The sequence below is a fragment of the Protobothrops mucrosquamatus genome, unplaced genomic scaffold (assembly GCF_001527695.2).
Source record: "Protobothrops mucrosquamatus isolate PMUCROS unplaced genomic scaffold, P.Mucros_1.0 scaffold101, whole genome shotgun sequence".
NCBI classification, from domain to species: domain Eukaryota; kingdom Metazoa; phylum Chordata; class Lepidosauria; order Squamata; family Viperidae; genus Protobothrops; species Protobothrops mucrosquamatus.
The window spans coordinates 851,243-869,928 of NW_015386474.1; the positions used below are offsets into that span (position 1 = coordinate 851,243).

The following is an 18,686-nucleotide window of genomic DNA, read 5'->3' on the forward strand; positions in this document are numbered from 1 at the left end:
AATTCTGTTATCTCAGAAATGGCTGAAGCACATAAAAGTCCAGGTGGCTCCTCCATTGGAGAGAAATGGACAGGTCTGCTTATTCCAACTGGAGATGTCATCCTGACCTGAGGACTGCTCTCTATTAAACTTGGAAGAGAAATCCACAGTTAGTCAAATTTCTGTTTTCTGTCTTTTTGTTTCCTTTACTATTGTAGAACAGGAAAACATTTATCAGGGAAAACCTGTTCGGTACAGCAGTTTAGTATTATGCAGTGTGTTTTCTCCATTTATAACATCCATTAAGTTAGGAACATTTCACTTATTACTTACAGGATTGGTAGTTATTCAAAGCATAAGAATCCTGTGAAAAAAGAGGGTGGTGATTTTCTTCAAATCACCTATGAACTTTCCCTTCTATGTATTTTTTAATAGCATTATTCATCTCTTAGACATTTTCAGATTGCTCCATTGTAGGTCTTACAACACAGTTCAAGAGAAAAGTACACAATCCATTAGAGCCAGGAACTAGCAGAATGGTGCTGTGAGAAACAATGGCCTAATGCAGATTGAAGAACCTGTGTGTCTCTAGCTTACAGTATCCCTCACCTTCGATGATACTTCCTGGGATTACAGTACATCTCTACTGGAGGAAAGGTACACAAATTCCCGACCATGATCTAACTGGTTAATGTTTGAATGCAGTTTAATTAGAAGTAGTGTTGTTCTTATAGTGGTAGCTTTGAAAGGAAACTGATCTATTCCCATGCACATGTCTAACAGAAAGCCATTCTGAAAAGCATATGTATTATTTAGTTGTCTTCTTTGGGACTTTCCAAATTTAGGCATGGGACATCATGCCAGTTGGCAATTGGCAACCTCAAACATGCTGGTGCAAAAAGGACAATGCATTATTTAAGGACAGAGACTTTACCTCTACCTGCCACTTCACTCCAGTTTCTACTATCAACTTAATGCCACTCTAGATGTGATTAGTGAACAGTCATGTGTTTAAATCTGGTTCTTCTTCAATTGTACAAATAATTCCCCTATTAAAGAAAAAATATATGGTTGACATAGGTTAAACCTTTCGCCTTTCCTTAAATTGTCTGATGATCAACTTTTTCCTATCCCTGGTTTATAGGAAACTGGGCCAGATTTTTATACACATAGCTCTACCTGTTAGCACTAGAAATCCCTTTTCCCCTTCTCCCATATTGAAATCTGTTGTTGAACCAGGAATGGGGAAGTTTCCACCTCATCTGATCCAAAATAATGCAAAATTGGAAAATAGCATTCTTCTGCTTGCTAAGCCAGAAACTAGCCAAAGGCAGGCCTCGAAAAACAGAGACAAGTTAGGCTTGTCACTTCAATCGAATTAGCCGGGAAATCTTTCTTACAGGCAATGGATTTGGAAAAAAGCAGTAACTGCAGCAGAAGCATTATTCGATCATTCAGAAAACAGAGGCCTTTGGTTCTGCAGTTGGCAATATACTGAGATTTGCAGTGATTGCGAATGTATATCCAAGGATGCTCAGCATTCCATATGTCTTTACCCCTTTCACTAATGGTTTATAGAAAGGATCACAGCTATTATGGACATTGCACTGATCAAATCAAAACAGTCCTTTCTTTCTTTTTGCTGCCATGAGAAGATTGCTCAAGCTAGAGAAGTATCTTCATATGACCAAAGTATTTTTTTAAAAAAAGCAAAATAGTGGGCAGAGGGAGGAAGAGAATATGGAACAACTGAGAATTCAGATGATTTACCAGAATACTCAGAAAGAGCCAAACAATGGCAGTCTGTCAACCTGGAGCAGAACAGAGGTAACGTATAGAACATGCTGCTAAGCAGCTGGTGTATAGAATAGAAATAACACTATCTCTTCAGAATATCTCAGTAGTCTGTATCTGTGCTCAACATCTCAATGTTTTGCATCCACCATTCTAACAGCATGACCCACAGATGTTAAGACTTAAAAAGGCCCATCATCCATCTGCCTGACTGGTTCTGGTCCAAATTACAACTTCAGGTCTTTCCCCCAAACTATCTGGTGTAGCAGCTTGGGGCTTTTTAGATTTTGGGTTATGATGCTTCTTTCCAGCATTCTGAAGATTCAACACTTCTGTCCATCTATCTTTGGTTTGACAGGATGAAATCAATGATAATGTGTTTGGGTGTCCAGCATGGGTCCGGTTCTATATTTGCCTTCTGTGTTTTCCAGTTCTGTTTCAAAACTTGGCATGCCACCTTCCTCTATATTTTCTGCTTGCTCCAGGCGGCCTCCCATCGTGCCATAAGACTGATGAGCTGGGGAAGCTGCTGGCGTAAGACTTAATTCTGGCTCTTGAAGCACAGTGGCCACAAACATCTGCAACGCAAAAACAAGATGGTTAAATTCTGGGGCTTTTGGCTTTCATCTCTTTGGCTAACAAGGTAGGTCACTCCTTTAATACAGACTCTCCCCACTTTTCCAAGTTTGGCAACCGTATGGCGGCAATTATTGCTTGTGGCTTGTGAAGCATCTCTGGAACATTAAAAACGTCTAGGGCACATACCTCAACAGGAATCTGTATAAGTGCAACTTAATGAACGCAACTGTACAACTGCAACTGTCATAGCTGTGTAAGACTTATGATAAATTATGAATGTACTTACATTCGAATTGGGTGTGGAAGAGATGCTACTTGTTTCTGTATCATTGAAAGCTCCATCAGACTGCTCTGACATCTGTTTGCAGATGGAGAAGAATGTAAATAGGATGTAAGACAAAAAAGCAAGAATGCTTGTTCTGTTTGGAAGTCACTCCCCAAATCTAAACAATCTTAGAATTAAAATTGAGAGTAATTGAATAATGAAATCCAGTCCCAGAATACTTGATTAATCCAATATTTTTCTATCTATATAGCAAAGTATTTCCAGCTGATTTGTCTAGTTCCTGTTTTTCCCTCCCATTTTCAGTGAAGAACTGAAGAGCTGAAGGAGCTTCTTAGAGGAGAAGCGAATGTCCTCAAAGAAATACAAGAAAGTCCAGTTGCCTCATGAAAAAGCATCTTTGGGACATCTCAACAACTGTTTTCTTACAACATATCATGATGGAATGTCTGTTAGTCAGAAGATGCAGGATAATTTCTGAAACTGACGGCAACATTTTGTTCTGAGACGCTGCTGTTGTAGCATTAATTTAGCCTACCCTTACATGAGTCAGTCCAGATGTATTCAGATCACCAGATTTCCAGTCACCCCGGCTGTAGGCCATGTTGGGAGGAAGTTGGAAAATTGTTCCAACTTTTCTATTGATATACTGCAGGATGGATGCTGCTACACTAAAATGCTGATCAAGCTTAAATGCTGATCAAGCTTAACAATAATTTATACAGTAAATGCAGCCCTTTCACAGTCCCTGTGAGCAGAGCATGATAATCTGATATTTGAGTTATTTCAAAAACCTCTTTGAACAAAAAAATGCATGTTGAGGTGTAGGCAACTTTTGAAGGTTTGGAGGACCAGAGTAGACCATAGGTTGTCACTAGAAGGAACAGGACTAATTTCTTTGGCCCTTTGTTGGTGGGGATTTGAAATGGAGTAGTATAGAATAATAATAGAGTTGGAAGGGACCTCGGAGGTCTTCTAGTCTAACCATCTGGGTCCTTAAAAATTTCTACGCCAGAGCAATCATTTGAAAAACAGTTACAAATTGCTCATTTTTCCATTGAAGTTGGCCAGCACATCTCAGGTGTTAGGGACTATATGTGATCCATGGGTCATCCACCCAGTATAAACTAGCACATAGTTTATATATTGCACAACAACACCAACAACACCAATAATAATAATAATAGAGTTGGAAGGGACCTTTGAGGTCTTCTAGTCCAATCCCCTGCTCAGGCAGGAAACATTGAATAGAATAGAATAGAATAGAATAGAATAGAATGGAATGGAATAGAATATAGAATAGAATAGAATAGAATAGAATAGAATAGAATAGAATAGAATAGAATAGAAGCTGGAAGGGACCTTGGAGGTCTTCTAATTCAGTTCTCTGCTCAAGCAGGAGAATTCAGACAAATGGCTGTCCAGTGTCTTCTTAAAAACTTCCAGTGTTGGAGCATTCACATCTTCTGGAGGCAGGTTATTCCACTGATTAATTGTTCTAACTGTCAGGAAATTTCTCCTTAGTTCTAGGTTGCTTCTCTCTTTGGTTAGTTTCCATCCATTGCTTCTTGTCCTGCCTTCAGGTGCATTGGTGAATAGCTTGACTCCCTCTTCATTGTGGCAGCCCCTGAGATATTGGAACATGCTATCATGTCACCCCTGGTCCTTCTCTTCATTAAACTAATACCCAAATCCAGCAATTGTTCTTTATATGTTTTAGCCGCCAGTCCCCTAATCATCTTTGTTGCTCTTCTCTGTACTCTTTCTAGATTCTCAACATCTTTTTTACATCATGGTGACAAAACTGGATGCAGTATTCCAAGTGTGGCCTTACCAAGGTGTTATAAAGTGGTATTAACACTTTACGTGATTTTGATTCGATCCCTCTGTTAATGCAGCTTAGCACTGTGTTGGCTTTCTTGGAAGCTGCAGCACACTACTCATATTTAAGTGATTGTCCACTAGGATTCCAAGATCCGTCTCACAGTTACTACTATTGTGCGAGGTACCATCTATTCTATATTGTACCTGTGCATTTGGTTTTTCTTGCCTAAATGTAGAACCTTATTTTTTTCACCGTTGAATTTCATTTCATTAGATAACGCCCAATGTTGAAGTCTGTCAAGATCCTTCTGTATCTTAAGCCTATCTTCTGGAGTGTTGGCTATTCCTGCCAGCTTGGAGTCATTTGCAAAGCTGGTGACTTCCCCCTCTATCCCCTCATCCAAATCATTGATGAAGATGTTGAAGAGCACTGGGCCCAGAACAGAGCCCTGGGGCACCCCACTACACACTTCCCTCCATGTAGATGCAATTCCATTGAGGAGCACATGCTGAATATGGCCAGTCAGCCAGCTATGAATCCATCTGTGGTAATGCTGTCTAACCCACATTTTTCTATCTTATCAAGTAGTAGGTTGTGGTCTATTTTACCAAATGCCTTACTGAAGTCCAAGTAAATTATATCCACAGCATTCCTCTGGCCCATTAATTTTGTCACCTGGTTTTTTTACATGTTGAAAGAGGCTTTTTTTTGTTATTTTTGACTTTTGCTGCAAGCCTTAGTTCATTTTGAGCCTTACCTTTCCTCACTTTATCTTTACAGGCTCGGGCTATTTGCTGATATTCTGCCTTAGTTATGTACCCCTCTTTCCACTTTTTATACTTGTCCTTTTTGTTTTTCAATTTATCAGAGAGTTCTTTATGAACTCTCTTTATGAACATTAATCTACAATGTGATTCATTTCATTTTGTATTAGTACGTTAATATAGGAGTTCAGCTACTGTGGTTTAATTAAACAATTAATGGTTAATGTTTGAACCCACTTAGATTCAAATTTCTATTAATTAATGACACTTACTGTTTTAATGATAAACTACCTCACAAAAGTAGTTGTGAGAAAGAAATGGGGATGGGACTATCATTGGCATGTTGTTTTCTAAACCTCTGATAAATAAAGCAGATTAACAGAATGAAAGAAGAAGAAAGTGCATGTTAACACTTTTGGGGAAAAAGTATTTTATGAACACTACACTGACTTGAAATTTAAAAAAGAAAGGAAAACTTGTGTGTGATTCAATCTATTCTTAATGCAGTATGACAAAAATAATGTTTAGAAAACTAATATAGCCAAAAAGGAATGATAGAAAGTAAACTATCAAGAAATCTATCACAGAAACAATAATGCCTATCTACCTACACATAAACACAAATCTGGTACTTTATACATACTTTTTTATATTACTTTTTATAATTAACTGGAACTCCACTAAGTTTCTGAGATGTTTGGGAACCACAAAGATGCAAGAAAAACACATAATTGTTTGAACTTTGACTATTTCACTGAGTACATCAAAAATTGCTTCTCAGAACGGAAACAGTAGGAGTTCTGGACCTGTAGGCCCTTTTCTGTCTTTAAAGATTTTTATCATCAATATGTTATTTGGCATACTCAGTGCATACATCTGTTAATACTGGATTTCTAACTGTTTAGGAATAGATGGGGCATTCATCCCAGAACTGCATTACAGGAAAAAGGAGGGGAAAAGGAGGGGGGGGGAATAGTTATAAAATAATAGTTAGCTATGTGTTATTACATCCAGAAATTAAAATTAGAACCATGTCTTCATGCTTTGCCTCTCTAGTGGCAACTAGTCACAAACAATTATAAGAAACAGCCACAAAGATCCAATGTTGTTGTCAGCTGATTTCCACTTGTACAATAAAAGTTTCTCTTGTTTTTCTCCTTCTTTTGTGTCTCACCAAATTGGCTCCAGAGAGTCTCTCAAGGTCTGGAGTAGATTTGGGGACTGTGATGGGAAAGAAAGACTGATCCATGAAGGTGTCCCATTGGATACTGTACAAGCCAAGAAACAAATGCACGGTTACCTGATAGCTGGAAGGTTTCCTTGGATGAAACTTCTTCAGGCACAGACCAAAGAAGGAAAAGGGAATGCAGCAGAGAAGAACCACACAGGTGAAAATGGTAATGGGACGAACAGAGCCTACAGCATTGGGGAAGAGAAAAACAGATTGGCACAATGCACCCATTCTCACTGCCTCCTCTGCCTACGGTTCATGGTAGACTAGCAGCTGGCAACTCAGAGGCCTTTTGTGTTAGGAAGAAAGCTCATCCCATCTGCATGAGGGCTCTCTACATACTACTGATTACTGCTTCTAAAACTAAACTTCAAGGAATGATTGTTAGCTCCTTATTCTGTTCAAGCCTGCCCATTAACAAATTCATGTACACTTTAAATTAACTAGGGAGTGTCATGTTTGCCAAGTCTTAAATTGCTTTTCTGGCCCAGGCTCAATTTCTTTTATCTGACCACTGATTTGACTGTGGCTTTCTCCTCTTCCTCAGGGTTATTCCTAGTGCCCATTACAGCTTGCCATGAAGAACACAAGAAATGAATGCTGCAGTTCTGCTCCAAAATATACACACAAATTCTCCTTTAACTGAAGTGTTATCTAATTCTCAAGTGCCTTAATTCATTTTGGGATCAGTTGTACTATGCGCAGTTCCATGTAATAGTAGGAAAACATCTTTTTCAGCACCAAGTCCACAGAGACTAATAGGTTTTTGGCACATGCATAAGCACGCATCTGGCATGAACTCCTTACATTTTCAATGTGCATAAAATGATAGCTGATGAACCTGCCATCTTAGTTCTAAACCATTTATATAGAAAAACTGAAGAGTTTTCACTCTAAGAAGTACAATAAACATAACTCTGCATTCAGAGTCTCAAGAAGTCCAAGAGCTTAGCTGTAATAGATCTGCCTAAATAACAGAACAAGCCCTTTGGCTTGAGGGCTTTTCCATCTTGTCTTTCTCCAGCTGAATGGACTTTAATTCCCCAAATTCTCCACCCAGCATAGCTAGAACTGCAGTCCCATACTTTGGAGGGTACAAGATTGGAGACAGTTGGTGTAGGCTAATTAGTCCAAGTATAGCTCACGGAAGGCTTGGTGAAACTTTACTTACCTAGACGCAGAATGGAGAAGAAGAGCAGCCAAAACATGCAGAGAATGGGCGCTGTCACCACCTGGTTTACTGCTGCTGAATGGATACGGTGGTTCAGCCTGGTAGGGATGTAGACGTAGTAAATATTGTAGCGGTCAACCATGTGCTTCAGTAGCATGTACAGCAAACCTGTGTGAAAAGAGATGGAAGAATTGGGGCATGAAGAATGGCTACTCAGAGGAGACAGCAGTAGCTGGGAGGATAACAAGGAGATTGGCCCAGAAATATTTTACAGGAAAGAAAAGGCTGGAAGAGACCATAGTTCAGCAGTAGTACAGCATCTGCTTGCATGTGAAAGATTTATTCACTAGTGACATTTGAAAGATTACCAAGGAATTGTGCTGGAAAAAAAATCTTGAGTAAATGACTCCAACAGTTGTATTATACCCTACCAACACAGCAACATCCTCATCCTCATCTTTTATTTATGTTCTGTAGCTCTTCTCTTGCATAAAAATTCATTCCTTGGGATCAATTATATCAATAATCAGAATCAACCTAGAGAATATCATAAATGTGTGTTTTCATTTTTGTACTTTTGTTCATTTCCTATTAGGGCCTTTGTTTTAGATTAATACTAAAGGAGGAAGGATTTACCTGTTTCTCCTACACTACTTGCTTGGCAAAAATAAACAATTCTTTCCCTTCAAGCCCAGAAAAAGGGCTATTATAGAAAAAGCTACTGTTCTTTGTAGCAAATAGCAATTCTGGAGTAAGACTGGCTAAATGTCAGTGGATGTGTTTGTTAATAACATACTTTAAAATTTTGCAATGTGTTGAAACCCAATTTTTGCCCCAAATAATTCTTATTTGGAGAAATTACTGCTACTCGGCTATCATTTCTATATTCTTTTGTATGTCATTTGTATATCATTTTACTGCCTATTAGAAATGAACAGAATAATGTACATTTCACTTTTATTTTATAGGTCAACAGGTCTCTACCTCAATAGCTTTTTGATTCCATTTACAGAAGCCCATTAAGAGATATCATCCCAAAGGCTGACAACAGCCATGGCTTGTATTTGCTTGTTTATTGGGCAGTATTTCCTTAAATTACAACCAGCTGGAGTCCAGACCTCTAAAGATGTTATTGACAACAATAGGAATTTTGAAGAAATTGTGCACCTACTTACCAAATGGGACAATAATGGGGCAGGTGATACTATAGGTCATCACCACAGCAAATATGCAGCATGTCCAGGCATACTCCAGTCCAAACTGGAACTCATAGGCTTGATTCTAAAGGAAAACACAGTAGTGCACCTTACCTTTAATTTTATTATGAATGAAAATAAATGAATGGTGACAGGATGGGAGAGCAATCTCAGGGATCCTGTGCAGTTAACAGTAGTTTGTTTTCTTTGTGCAGAGTTTGCCCTTTTTTTAGGTAACAACTCTCACACAACTTAAAATATATATATTTATAGTGATTTCACAAGATTTCAATAGTTTAACTAAACATTTAAATTATTTAATTTTAGAGGATCCAGAAATACTATCCAGGATGGATGGAAGGATTTCTGGACATTGATGGGCACATATTACCAACTCTTGATAACAACCCTGTTATTAATCCATTTCAAAACCATGGTTCTTAGTAACAACAATCAAGCCTAACTTCTTCACCGAACAAACTATGATTCTGTGCCTTCCCTGAGCCAAACTCGCTTGAAAAGTAGCTCCTGTAAATTGCATCATAATGTCATCGCTACACTCATGCCCAAAACTAAACTAGGATGTTTCTGTTCATGGTTTGTGATATCATGCTACAAAGACTGACTTGCAATAATGCTAATCCATCATGGGAGAGTTTAGATACATCTTACTAAGACATAAACAATGCATAATGGTTTAGCATTATGTTTGAATGAGATGGGACCATTACTGGACTAAAGAAAATAAGCCATGATTAAACACAGTCTGTTCTCAAACAACATTTCGTAAGGTTCTGGCTCCATAAAAACTTTAATTGCCTCACTAGGGGAAATCTAGAAATTTATGGCACCACTTTAAGAGTATTGCTGGATATGACCTATTGACACATAATCCCAGCCATTCAGGAGCCTTCTAATCCCAGCCATTCACTTAGCCTTCTAATCCTACCAGCAAGGTTTCAAATCTCCAAAATAAAAACCCAGCAAACCCGCTTGATGTGGAGCCGCTCAGGTTCAGACTTGGCAAAGCAGAGCCGTGTGGCATAGACAATGAGTCCAGGGATTCGTAATAGTTCCATGGCTGTCCCAATCAGGCTGGAAGTGATAACATAGTTGACAAAGAAAGCACCATTATCGGGAAGGAAAACACACCTGCATCAAAAAAAATCCAGGAAAGTGTGCATGAGAGAGAGGGAGAAAGAGAGAGCATAACATAACAAAACTATATCCTGAGGAAGGCCATATGCAATCGTAACGACCCACTTGCCTTCATGTGTTTTGTGCGAACAAGACACTAGCATCCCACAAATTAAAAATGGTGACCCATCTCACAACACACTCACAACGCTCAACGACACTTACTGAAATTTTATCTCTGCTTGATCCACAAAGTGAGTGTCAAATAGCCAGCGAAAGAAGAGATCCAAACTGGGAAGGGGAAACAAAGAAAAACAGAAGGCATCATAAGCTTGTTACTCTTTTAAAAAACACCCATACCTGAACCCTATTGTGGTTCAGTAAAAATGGGCATATTTCAGCGTATGCAGCTTGAGGATGAGAACAAGTTTTCCGGAGAGATGCGACCAAGCTAATTTAACTCTTTTTAATTAGCAACAGCAAACATGATGTTGTGGTCAAATGGAAGGTAGCAATTAATATTTCAGTGCAGGAAGATATAGTTCCTATAAATTTGAAATAACAGGTTGGATAATATGGGGGTGGGTGGGTTTGTGGAGATGGTGTGAAGGTAGTAAGCAGCTTCTCTTCTCATTTTGAAAAACTATCATCTCTAACACAGCAAACATACTCCCTCTGTATATAATGGAATCAGGTTTCAAAGACTGAAGGCACGAAGCAGGAAATTATGATTGTTTTGTAATGATGATACTATTCCAACTTGGCAGCAGATCAGCTACTCTGCATGTTTTCAGAAGCTTGGAGTAGGTGAAATATTTATGTGGGACCTTGTTCATAGCCTTTGAGAAGCTAGTGATTTTTTAAAAAAAATTAGGAAAGCGTTTAGTGCATCATTTTAGCTGCCTAATTTAATAATGTATTACTTGCTGGCACATTGTTGTTTCTGTTGCTATTCCCATTTTCAAAAGTGTTTGTGTTCCTTTTTTCCAAGGATCGGTTGAGCACAATTATTGTATAGCATTTTTAATGTAGGCCATGACTGAAATGCCAGCAGTCAGACATACATTTTAAACAATATGGGAGTCATGATATCCCAAAATCAGAGGGAACTTGATAGTGCCTTTTCAGACTACAAATTTTATTAAAAGGCATAAGCTTTCATGATGTTGAACAGATGTTGCACATTAAAGTAACATCAATGGATAATTTGGAAACATGAACAAACCCATTGAATATCTATATGAAATATTCCTATGAGACATTGTTAAGTATTTAGTTTATCTATTAACAAAATCATACTCAAACTTTTTGCTTGTCTGCATTCCCAGCCATGGATGTGAACAATCACATAGGGAAGGACACTCAGTTATGAAGGGCTGAAATAATACTATGTGATGAGTGAAAGTGCAGGATGGACAATTAGCCCAGAGATAAGCCCACATCTTTTGTAGGCAAATATGACTGGAACAGTTTTATTTCCGTTAAGCCCATTTTCTGATACCACACTTTATTAGAGTCCCAAAGATGCTTTTTTATGAGGCAACTGGACTTTCTTGTTTTTCTTTGAAGACGTTTTGAAGACAAGATTCAGCAATCCATCTACATCTAAAAGACAAAGGCCACTTTTCTGAAGACAGCCAAGTCCACATTTTGGACAGAGAGGACTGCTGGTTTGAAAGAGGGGTCAAAGAGGCCATTGATGTCAAAACTGAACAGCCCTCTCTCAACATAGGGGGAGGGATACGACATCATCTATCTCCAGTCTACAACACAGTCCTTTCAGCAGTTCCAAGAAGCTCCACAGCCATTTGCACTACTCAGGTGACCCTGAGGACCCAGATAAACCTCCAAGTGGCCTCAACGACTCTCTAAAAGAATGCAAATGACCAACTGTCTGCAAAGAGTATAAATCCTTCCATTCCCCACCATCCAGTCAGAGCTGAAGAAGCTTCTTGGATGAGAAGTGAAACGTTTTCAAAGCAAAACAAGAGAGTCCATTTGCCTTGTGAAAAAGCATCTTTGGGACAACTATGACCTGGATGACCGAGAATCTCCATAGATACTTCATTGCAGTGTAAGTAATATGTCCATAAAAAGAAATAAACCCTTGTCTAAAAGTATCCTTAAACTACTGTCCAGTTAATTTAATATTATATAATTTGATATGGGCAGTATATCAAAGAGGAAAGGAAACGATTATCAGTATGAGGGCCTGCATCCAGGGCCAACCAACACTTTACACTTACCACCACACTCAGCTTGGTGCTTAAAAAAACAATTCCGTTGTATTATCATGAGCTATTCATAATGAAAACCAGATCTATATGGAGCATTTGCAATTTTGCTCTGTACCTGGTCAGTCCAAGTGAAGGCAAGATGATAACCATAAATACCAGAAAGAAATAACACTTGTGCATTGTGATCTGATTTTCACTTGACCTAAAGGAAATAAAAATGCATTTATTTGGGGGATGGAGAGAGAGAACAGCAATGAAAAGAAACCTCACAAATTCTTCAGGAGAAAATTCAAAATGTTACATAATCAATAAAACGTTTCGAAATGTTTTCACCACAAAATTGTCAATAATATGCATAATTAACCCATGTGCCTATATTTCTTTGCAGAGTTAAGTTTGGTTAAACAATTTTGTTTTGCTTATTTTTTTGTTCTAGAAGGAGGACAGAGTTCCAGAAGGGAAGACTGAGACACAGAAATAAAGTAAACACCTCAACGCCAGAGTAAGAAAAAGTTTATCCAGAATGTTTCCAAATATAGGTGCAATGGAAACGTGACAAAGAATAAATCAAAACAATATATACCTGGATACTCGGTCTCCCCTGAATATTTATCCGTTTTTTTTTTACATGTTGCTCTGGCAAGATAAGATTCCCAGAGAAACTCTGAAAATGTAGCAATGTGATAAAAGAAAATTGGAATTACCTGGTCCAATGTGTCTCGAAGAAAGCTGAGTAGTACACAATGAAAGGCAGAAACACAGAAAACGCCCACAGCAGCAGTGTGGGGAAGAATTGAGTCACAATAGGGTTCTGGAAGGTGAGAGAGAAAGGGGATAAGCCAAGTGTTTTTCAAAAACAGGAACTTTTTCTCCATACAATTTCCCAAAAAGTTCTAAGATGTGTTCTTTCTTTTGCTTGGTAGCTCACCCTGGGTTTCTTTTCTTCCTCTGTTTCTGCGTTGAGGATTGTAACTGGTGAGGTTTGATTTACTGGAATATTTTGAAGTGGAAAATGTTTTGATGAAATTAGACTACTTGTCACAGACCCTAAAGTGCCTAGAGAAAAATGTCAGCTTGCACCAGGATCTTTTGTTTGCACTGGAAAAATTTCTGATCAGTAACATCTGTCTTGATGTTATTTGCTACGGGTTACATGAAAAAAATAATTATATTCTGAATATGTAAACTTGCCTAACACAGTACAGTTGTACCTCGGTACTCATTGTTAATTGGATCTGGGAGGTGCAGTGAGTACCAAACCAATTTTTCTCATTAGGAATAATGTAGTGAGCCACAAGGCAGCCGACACTGACAAGTTCTAGCTTGTGTGCGGAGTATCACGCAAACGATGAGTACCAGGACAAAATTTTTGCGTCAAAATGGATTGAACACCAAATTCGATGGGCTTCAAAGCAACTGAGTAACAGGGTATCACTGTATTTGCAATTGATATCCATTTCTTATTAAAGAACTTTCAAAATGAGGTTCCTTTCCAAAAAAGCTAACCACCAAAAAATTCCATTGTTCTTTTTTAAAACATGACCAGACCCAATCTGACGACCATTTTTACCACAGGCATTAAGCAAATCCAGCTTCCCCAATTGACTTTGTTTGTCAGAAGCCAGCAAGGAAGGTCATAAATCATGATCACATGACTTCAAGACACTGCAACCGTCATAAATATAAGCAGGTTGTCAAGTGCCTAAAGCACATGAGGGGGATGCTGTGATGATCGTAAGTGTGAGGACCAGTCATGCATCACTGATTTTAGTACCATCGTAACTTTGAACAAATGGTCATAAGTCAAGGACTACCTATAACTGTGATACAATAAAGGCAAATTCAAGGGGAAAGGATGAGAATTAGATTTGTGCTCTTTCTCTTTCTTTCTACACAGGAGAAGATCACTTATACCAGGGGTAGTCAACCTTGGCTCTTTTATGACTTGTGGACTTCAACTACCAGAATTCCTGAGCCAGCTATGCTGGCTCAGGAATTCTGGGAATTGAAGTCCACGAGTCATAAAAGAGCCAAGATTGCCTACCCCTGACTTATATCATTCCAACAGTACCTTCAATATTAAGTCATTCTGCTACTACAAACTAAAGATATAGCCTGCATTGACGAGGCAGCATCAAGCAAGGAGTTTTTAAATCGGGATGAATAATCCTTCTGGCTCATTGGCGCTCATTTGCTCAGATGGAAACATAGGGTGAGCCTGTGTGTGTACACACATACAAATTTGCACTACACTAGACATATCCTTGCAGGGCATGGTTAGGGGGGGGAGAGAAAGCAAATTTTCCTCCTTTCTAACAGTCTTGAGCAGAGCTGTAGTGAGGGACAAGTCATGAGATCTTTCTTCATCCTAGCCACCCCATTTGTAGATCACCAGTTTTCTGCTCCAAGCTGGGGGGGGGGGGAGGTAGAATTCTAGTTCTTGAGAAAGTAATCAGAAAGAAAAGGGAAGTTATGGGGCTTTTTCCTTTCTTCCATTGAACTCAGTGACAATTGCCATTTTCCTATCCCTACAAACAGCACAGATTAGTGGCCACACTAATTTGTTCCTCACCTGCAAACTGATTAGGATCTTCAGCTGATCCTGGGAGAAGCTACTCTATAGACTACATGTTTTGTACCTAAGGGTTCCTTGGTTCTCATTTGTAAATTAGATTATTTCCAATTCTATACATTTTTTACCTCCTGCGATACCTTATTTGACCTGTATGCTGCTGGGGACCTCTCGGAGAGTGTTGTCTACCCAGGCAGCATTTCATTATTAAGAAGTCTGACTAGAGCAATTATCACGGCCTAACTAGTAGGTAGGCAAGTACAATTTATCTGGAGTGTGACTAAGCATGGAAGACCGAAAAGTCTGGGAGTGAGATGTTATCCCGCCTGAAATAACGCTTCAGGGTCAGTAAGGAATCACAGCTGTGCTATGCACCTTGAGGCTCTCCACAGGCCGTGTAACGTTGAACATGTCCATGGTGTTCACGATGATGGCTGGAGTAGTGAGGAAGAAGAGGAGGAGGAAAAGGCAGATGTTGAGCAGGACAAATTTCACCCACCACAAAGCACCACCAACAGATAAATTCTCCCTGTGAGAAAGAAAGCAGGGGTTGGAGACTGTATGCAACAAAGGCAAGGAAACACTGTCCAATACCAATATGTTAGGGCTTGATTCAAGATAAAACTTCCACCCCTTGTCCTTTTATGACTTGTACATAGATCACAACATGCATTTAAAAACTACAAATTATGCACAGGAAATCTTTCACAACAAATTAGGACTAGATGACTTCTGCTGAACTAAGCATTTATTGGTTCTCTTTTTAAACTAGTCTGAGGGCAAAATTTGTTTATATAATTCCTTTCCTGTGTGGGACAATTTGTAGACATTAACAATGTAAGAAAATAACAATAAAAGCCACATGAACATCTACACAAAAAAATCATGACCATCACAATATTGTCTAAAATCTAAAATTGCAATTGCTGTGTAATGAACAGCTGGACTAAACACTGTATTCACCAATATTTACAAGCAGTACAGAAGATTTGTTCAATACTTCTTTTGCACTTAGTGTCACTCCTAGGCATGCTTTCAACAATATATTTCTCCTGAAATATGCTAGACTGTATGTTATAACAATCACCCCCCCCCCCATGGCTAATAAAGAAACATATAACACTTATAATGGGAGAACTTAACATTTCAATGTTTTTTTTTACAGATTTTTACATGCTGGGAGAAGAAAAAAGAGAAATTACCAGATGATGTCATTGGGCGCAGGGGCATAGCTGACACCCCAGCAATGGGATTTCACCACTGTAGTAACAGATGACTGTTGTGGATGCTTGCGGCAGCGGATGCGACTGTAATCCTTTAAAATACTGGGAAACCAAAAAAGAATTAAGAGGGAGAATTAACTAGCTAGGTTCCTCTTGTTTGTGTTGGAATTTTTTTAAGAAATCATGTTGATTGCCTTATCCAGTCCAATGCTTTTAGCTACATGGTTAGCTACCAATTCATTTTTTTTGTTTAACCCATTTATATCCTTTCTATCTTTTGCAAATGTCTCAATAGACTTGCACACTTAGATTCAGGCATAGCATGAAATAAACTATGCTCATCTTAGTGCATGAAACTAAAAGATTTAAGAAGCAGCAATGCCCCCAAATGGACATCTGATCTTAAATATTAAGGGAGATTTAAGTTAGACATGGAGTATCACCCAAATGCAACCATCAAATAGTTCCAGAATAATAAAAAAATAGAGGGATATCTGTTAATGCTGCCACGGTGGAATAGCAGTAATAAGGCAAGGCATTATAGCTGACTTAATTAAAGGGATGGATGCCTGCATAGGTGGTAAGTGACATCATATGAATCACGATGTCACTGCACAAATGACATGAATTATGGATTTTGCATTAATCTAACACAGTGACTAATGAAAGAATCCTTTCTAAACTGAAACAGCTTTCCTATATACTCAAAGTATTGAGAAATTTCATATACCAGGATTTTTGTCAGTGAAATACTAATAGCAATTATGGGGATTCAAGGTTGTAAACTTGGATATAACATTGTCTTGTTGAAGAAGAACTTACCTAGAATGCATAATTTTCAAACATGTTCTCTCAGTTACCCCACATCAGTGGAAATATAGTGTACAAAGAGATACATAAAGAAGAACTGGCCACTTATTTATAACTGCAGTTCTTCGAGTGGCTGTCTGTGAATGAACACACTGAGATTATGTGTCTTTGCAGAGCAATTTGATATGATGGTAGCCTAGAAGCCAATATGATCACTTTAAAGATTGACCAAAAGAGCCCAAAGATTAAAGAAAACAATGTACATTGAAAATGATCCAGGTCCCAAAGGGCTAATAGAGGAGCTATCAAGGTCAAAATAATTGCTTAGAGCAGGGGTAGTCAACTTTGGCTCTTTTATGACTCGTGGACTTCAACTCCCAGAATTCCTGAGCCAGCTGTGCTGGCTCAGGAATTCTGGGAGTTGAAGTCCACGAGTCATAAAAGAGCCAAGGTTGACTACCCCTGGCTTAGAGCCTTGAGGTTGGCACCTGCTATATAGCTCTGTGGTATTGAGTATGCAAGCAGTTTCAAGTTCTGGTGAGTGGCCTTGGTCAAAAACAGTACATCTTTTCCACTTTTTAAACAAAAAAAAATTGGTGACCTTTGGCCAAGACATGGATGGGACCACAGATCTCTCTGCATGTTACACAAACTTCAGTAACCTCAGTGCTAAATAATCCATCTTCACTGAAGGAAATCCTCAGTTCTAACATTAGCCTTCAATTGCTGTGGAGTGGGCAACACAAGGCAATAGAAGATGCCACGTTGGCTGCATTACAAGCCATATTTAATTCTTTTTGACAAACTACAATGCTTCGGTTTGAAAAAAACTAAATTATTCACCTTCTGTCTTTTGACAGATATGATAGGACTGGAGCCACCTATTCCAGAGAAAATGATGGCATTTTGTCATGAATATATAATAATTGGCAGTATGGAGGAAAAAACTCCAAAGAAATATAACTTGTACAGTATACAAGAATGTCCAATGCTATGTGGGGATTCCAAATATTATTGATGGTACGAAACAGATGGTGTATATTAGAAGCAGCAGAATAAAAAATATATAAAACACCCTCTTGTCAAAATATCTTAAGAGCACGGATGGCCACCTAATTTCAAGACCCCTTTCCCACTGCAGCCAGTATTCAAAATGGATTTGATACCATTCCTGATAGCCTTTGAGTGAAGGAGAAATAGGAGAAGGGGAAAAGGAGGACCAATAAAGCAGCCTGTAAGCCCTGAATAAATTTTTGCTGAGAGAATGAGGCCTTTCATAGCAATTGAATTATCTACTTTTGCCTTTGGAAATGATTTGTAATCAGGTCTGGCCCTACCACTGGAAAAAAACAAAGCAATGATTAGCTAGAATAGGCTGCAGAGCAGTAGCGATAATTTAACTCAGCTATCTTTTTCCCTTGAAGGAGAGAATCGTGTATGCCACAAAGTTTGCAGTTGACCCTCTGAGTCAGTGTTTTTCAAATCTGCCAATTTTAAGATGCCAGCTGGGAATTCTGGGAGTTGAAGTCCACACATCCTAAAGTTGTCAAGTTTGAAAAAAAAATCTTCTCTAAATTATCCTTTAGTCTCAACTGTGGCAGAAACGTATTGCTAATTTTAAAGTACTGTAAAGATTCCACTGCCCATCCATTAACTTCTTAGCCTCAGATAACAAAGGCTTGGGTTGGCCTTGTACTAGGAAGACTCACGTGGCTGTCATTCTTTCATCCTGGAATGTGACGAAGGCCATGTCAAGACGCTTGAGAGCAATCCGGCTGCGTTCAGCATTAAACTCATCTGTCAGTTTCTCCTCTAGCTCCCCATAGTACTGCTCAGCATCCACCTAATCAAAAAGAAATAAGCTTACTTCTTTTTTTTTGTCATT

At 38.7% G+C, this 18,686-nt stretch overlaps 1 protein-coding gene across 1 annotated transcript; it reads right to left on the reverse strand.

The window, feature by feature from the left end:
• Positions 1-227: 227 nt before the first annotated feature.
• On the reverse strand, positions 228-18,647 carry TMEM63C (transmembrane protein 63C; the record flags this gene model as incomplete). Its single annotated transcript, XM_015812621.1, is given in 12 exon segments — positions 228-2,351; positions 2,639-2,710; positions 6,525-6,640; positions 7,627-7,794; positions 8,802-8,907; positions 9,812-9,974; positions 10,185-10,250; positions 12,312-12,398; positions 12,901-13,007; positions 15,144-15,297; positions 15,971-16,093; positions 18,511-18,647. Coding segments are annotated over 12 exon segments (1,512 nt in total), but the record flags the coding sequence as incomplete, so codon positions are not given.
• Positions 18,648-18,686: the final 39 nt, after the last annotated feature.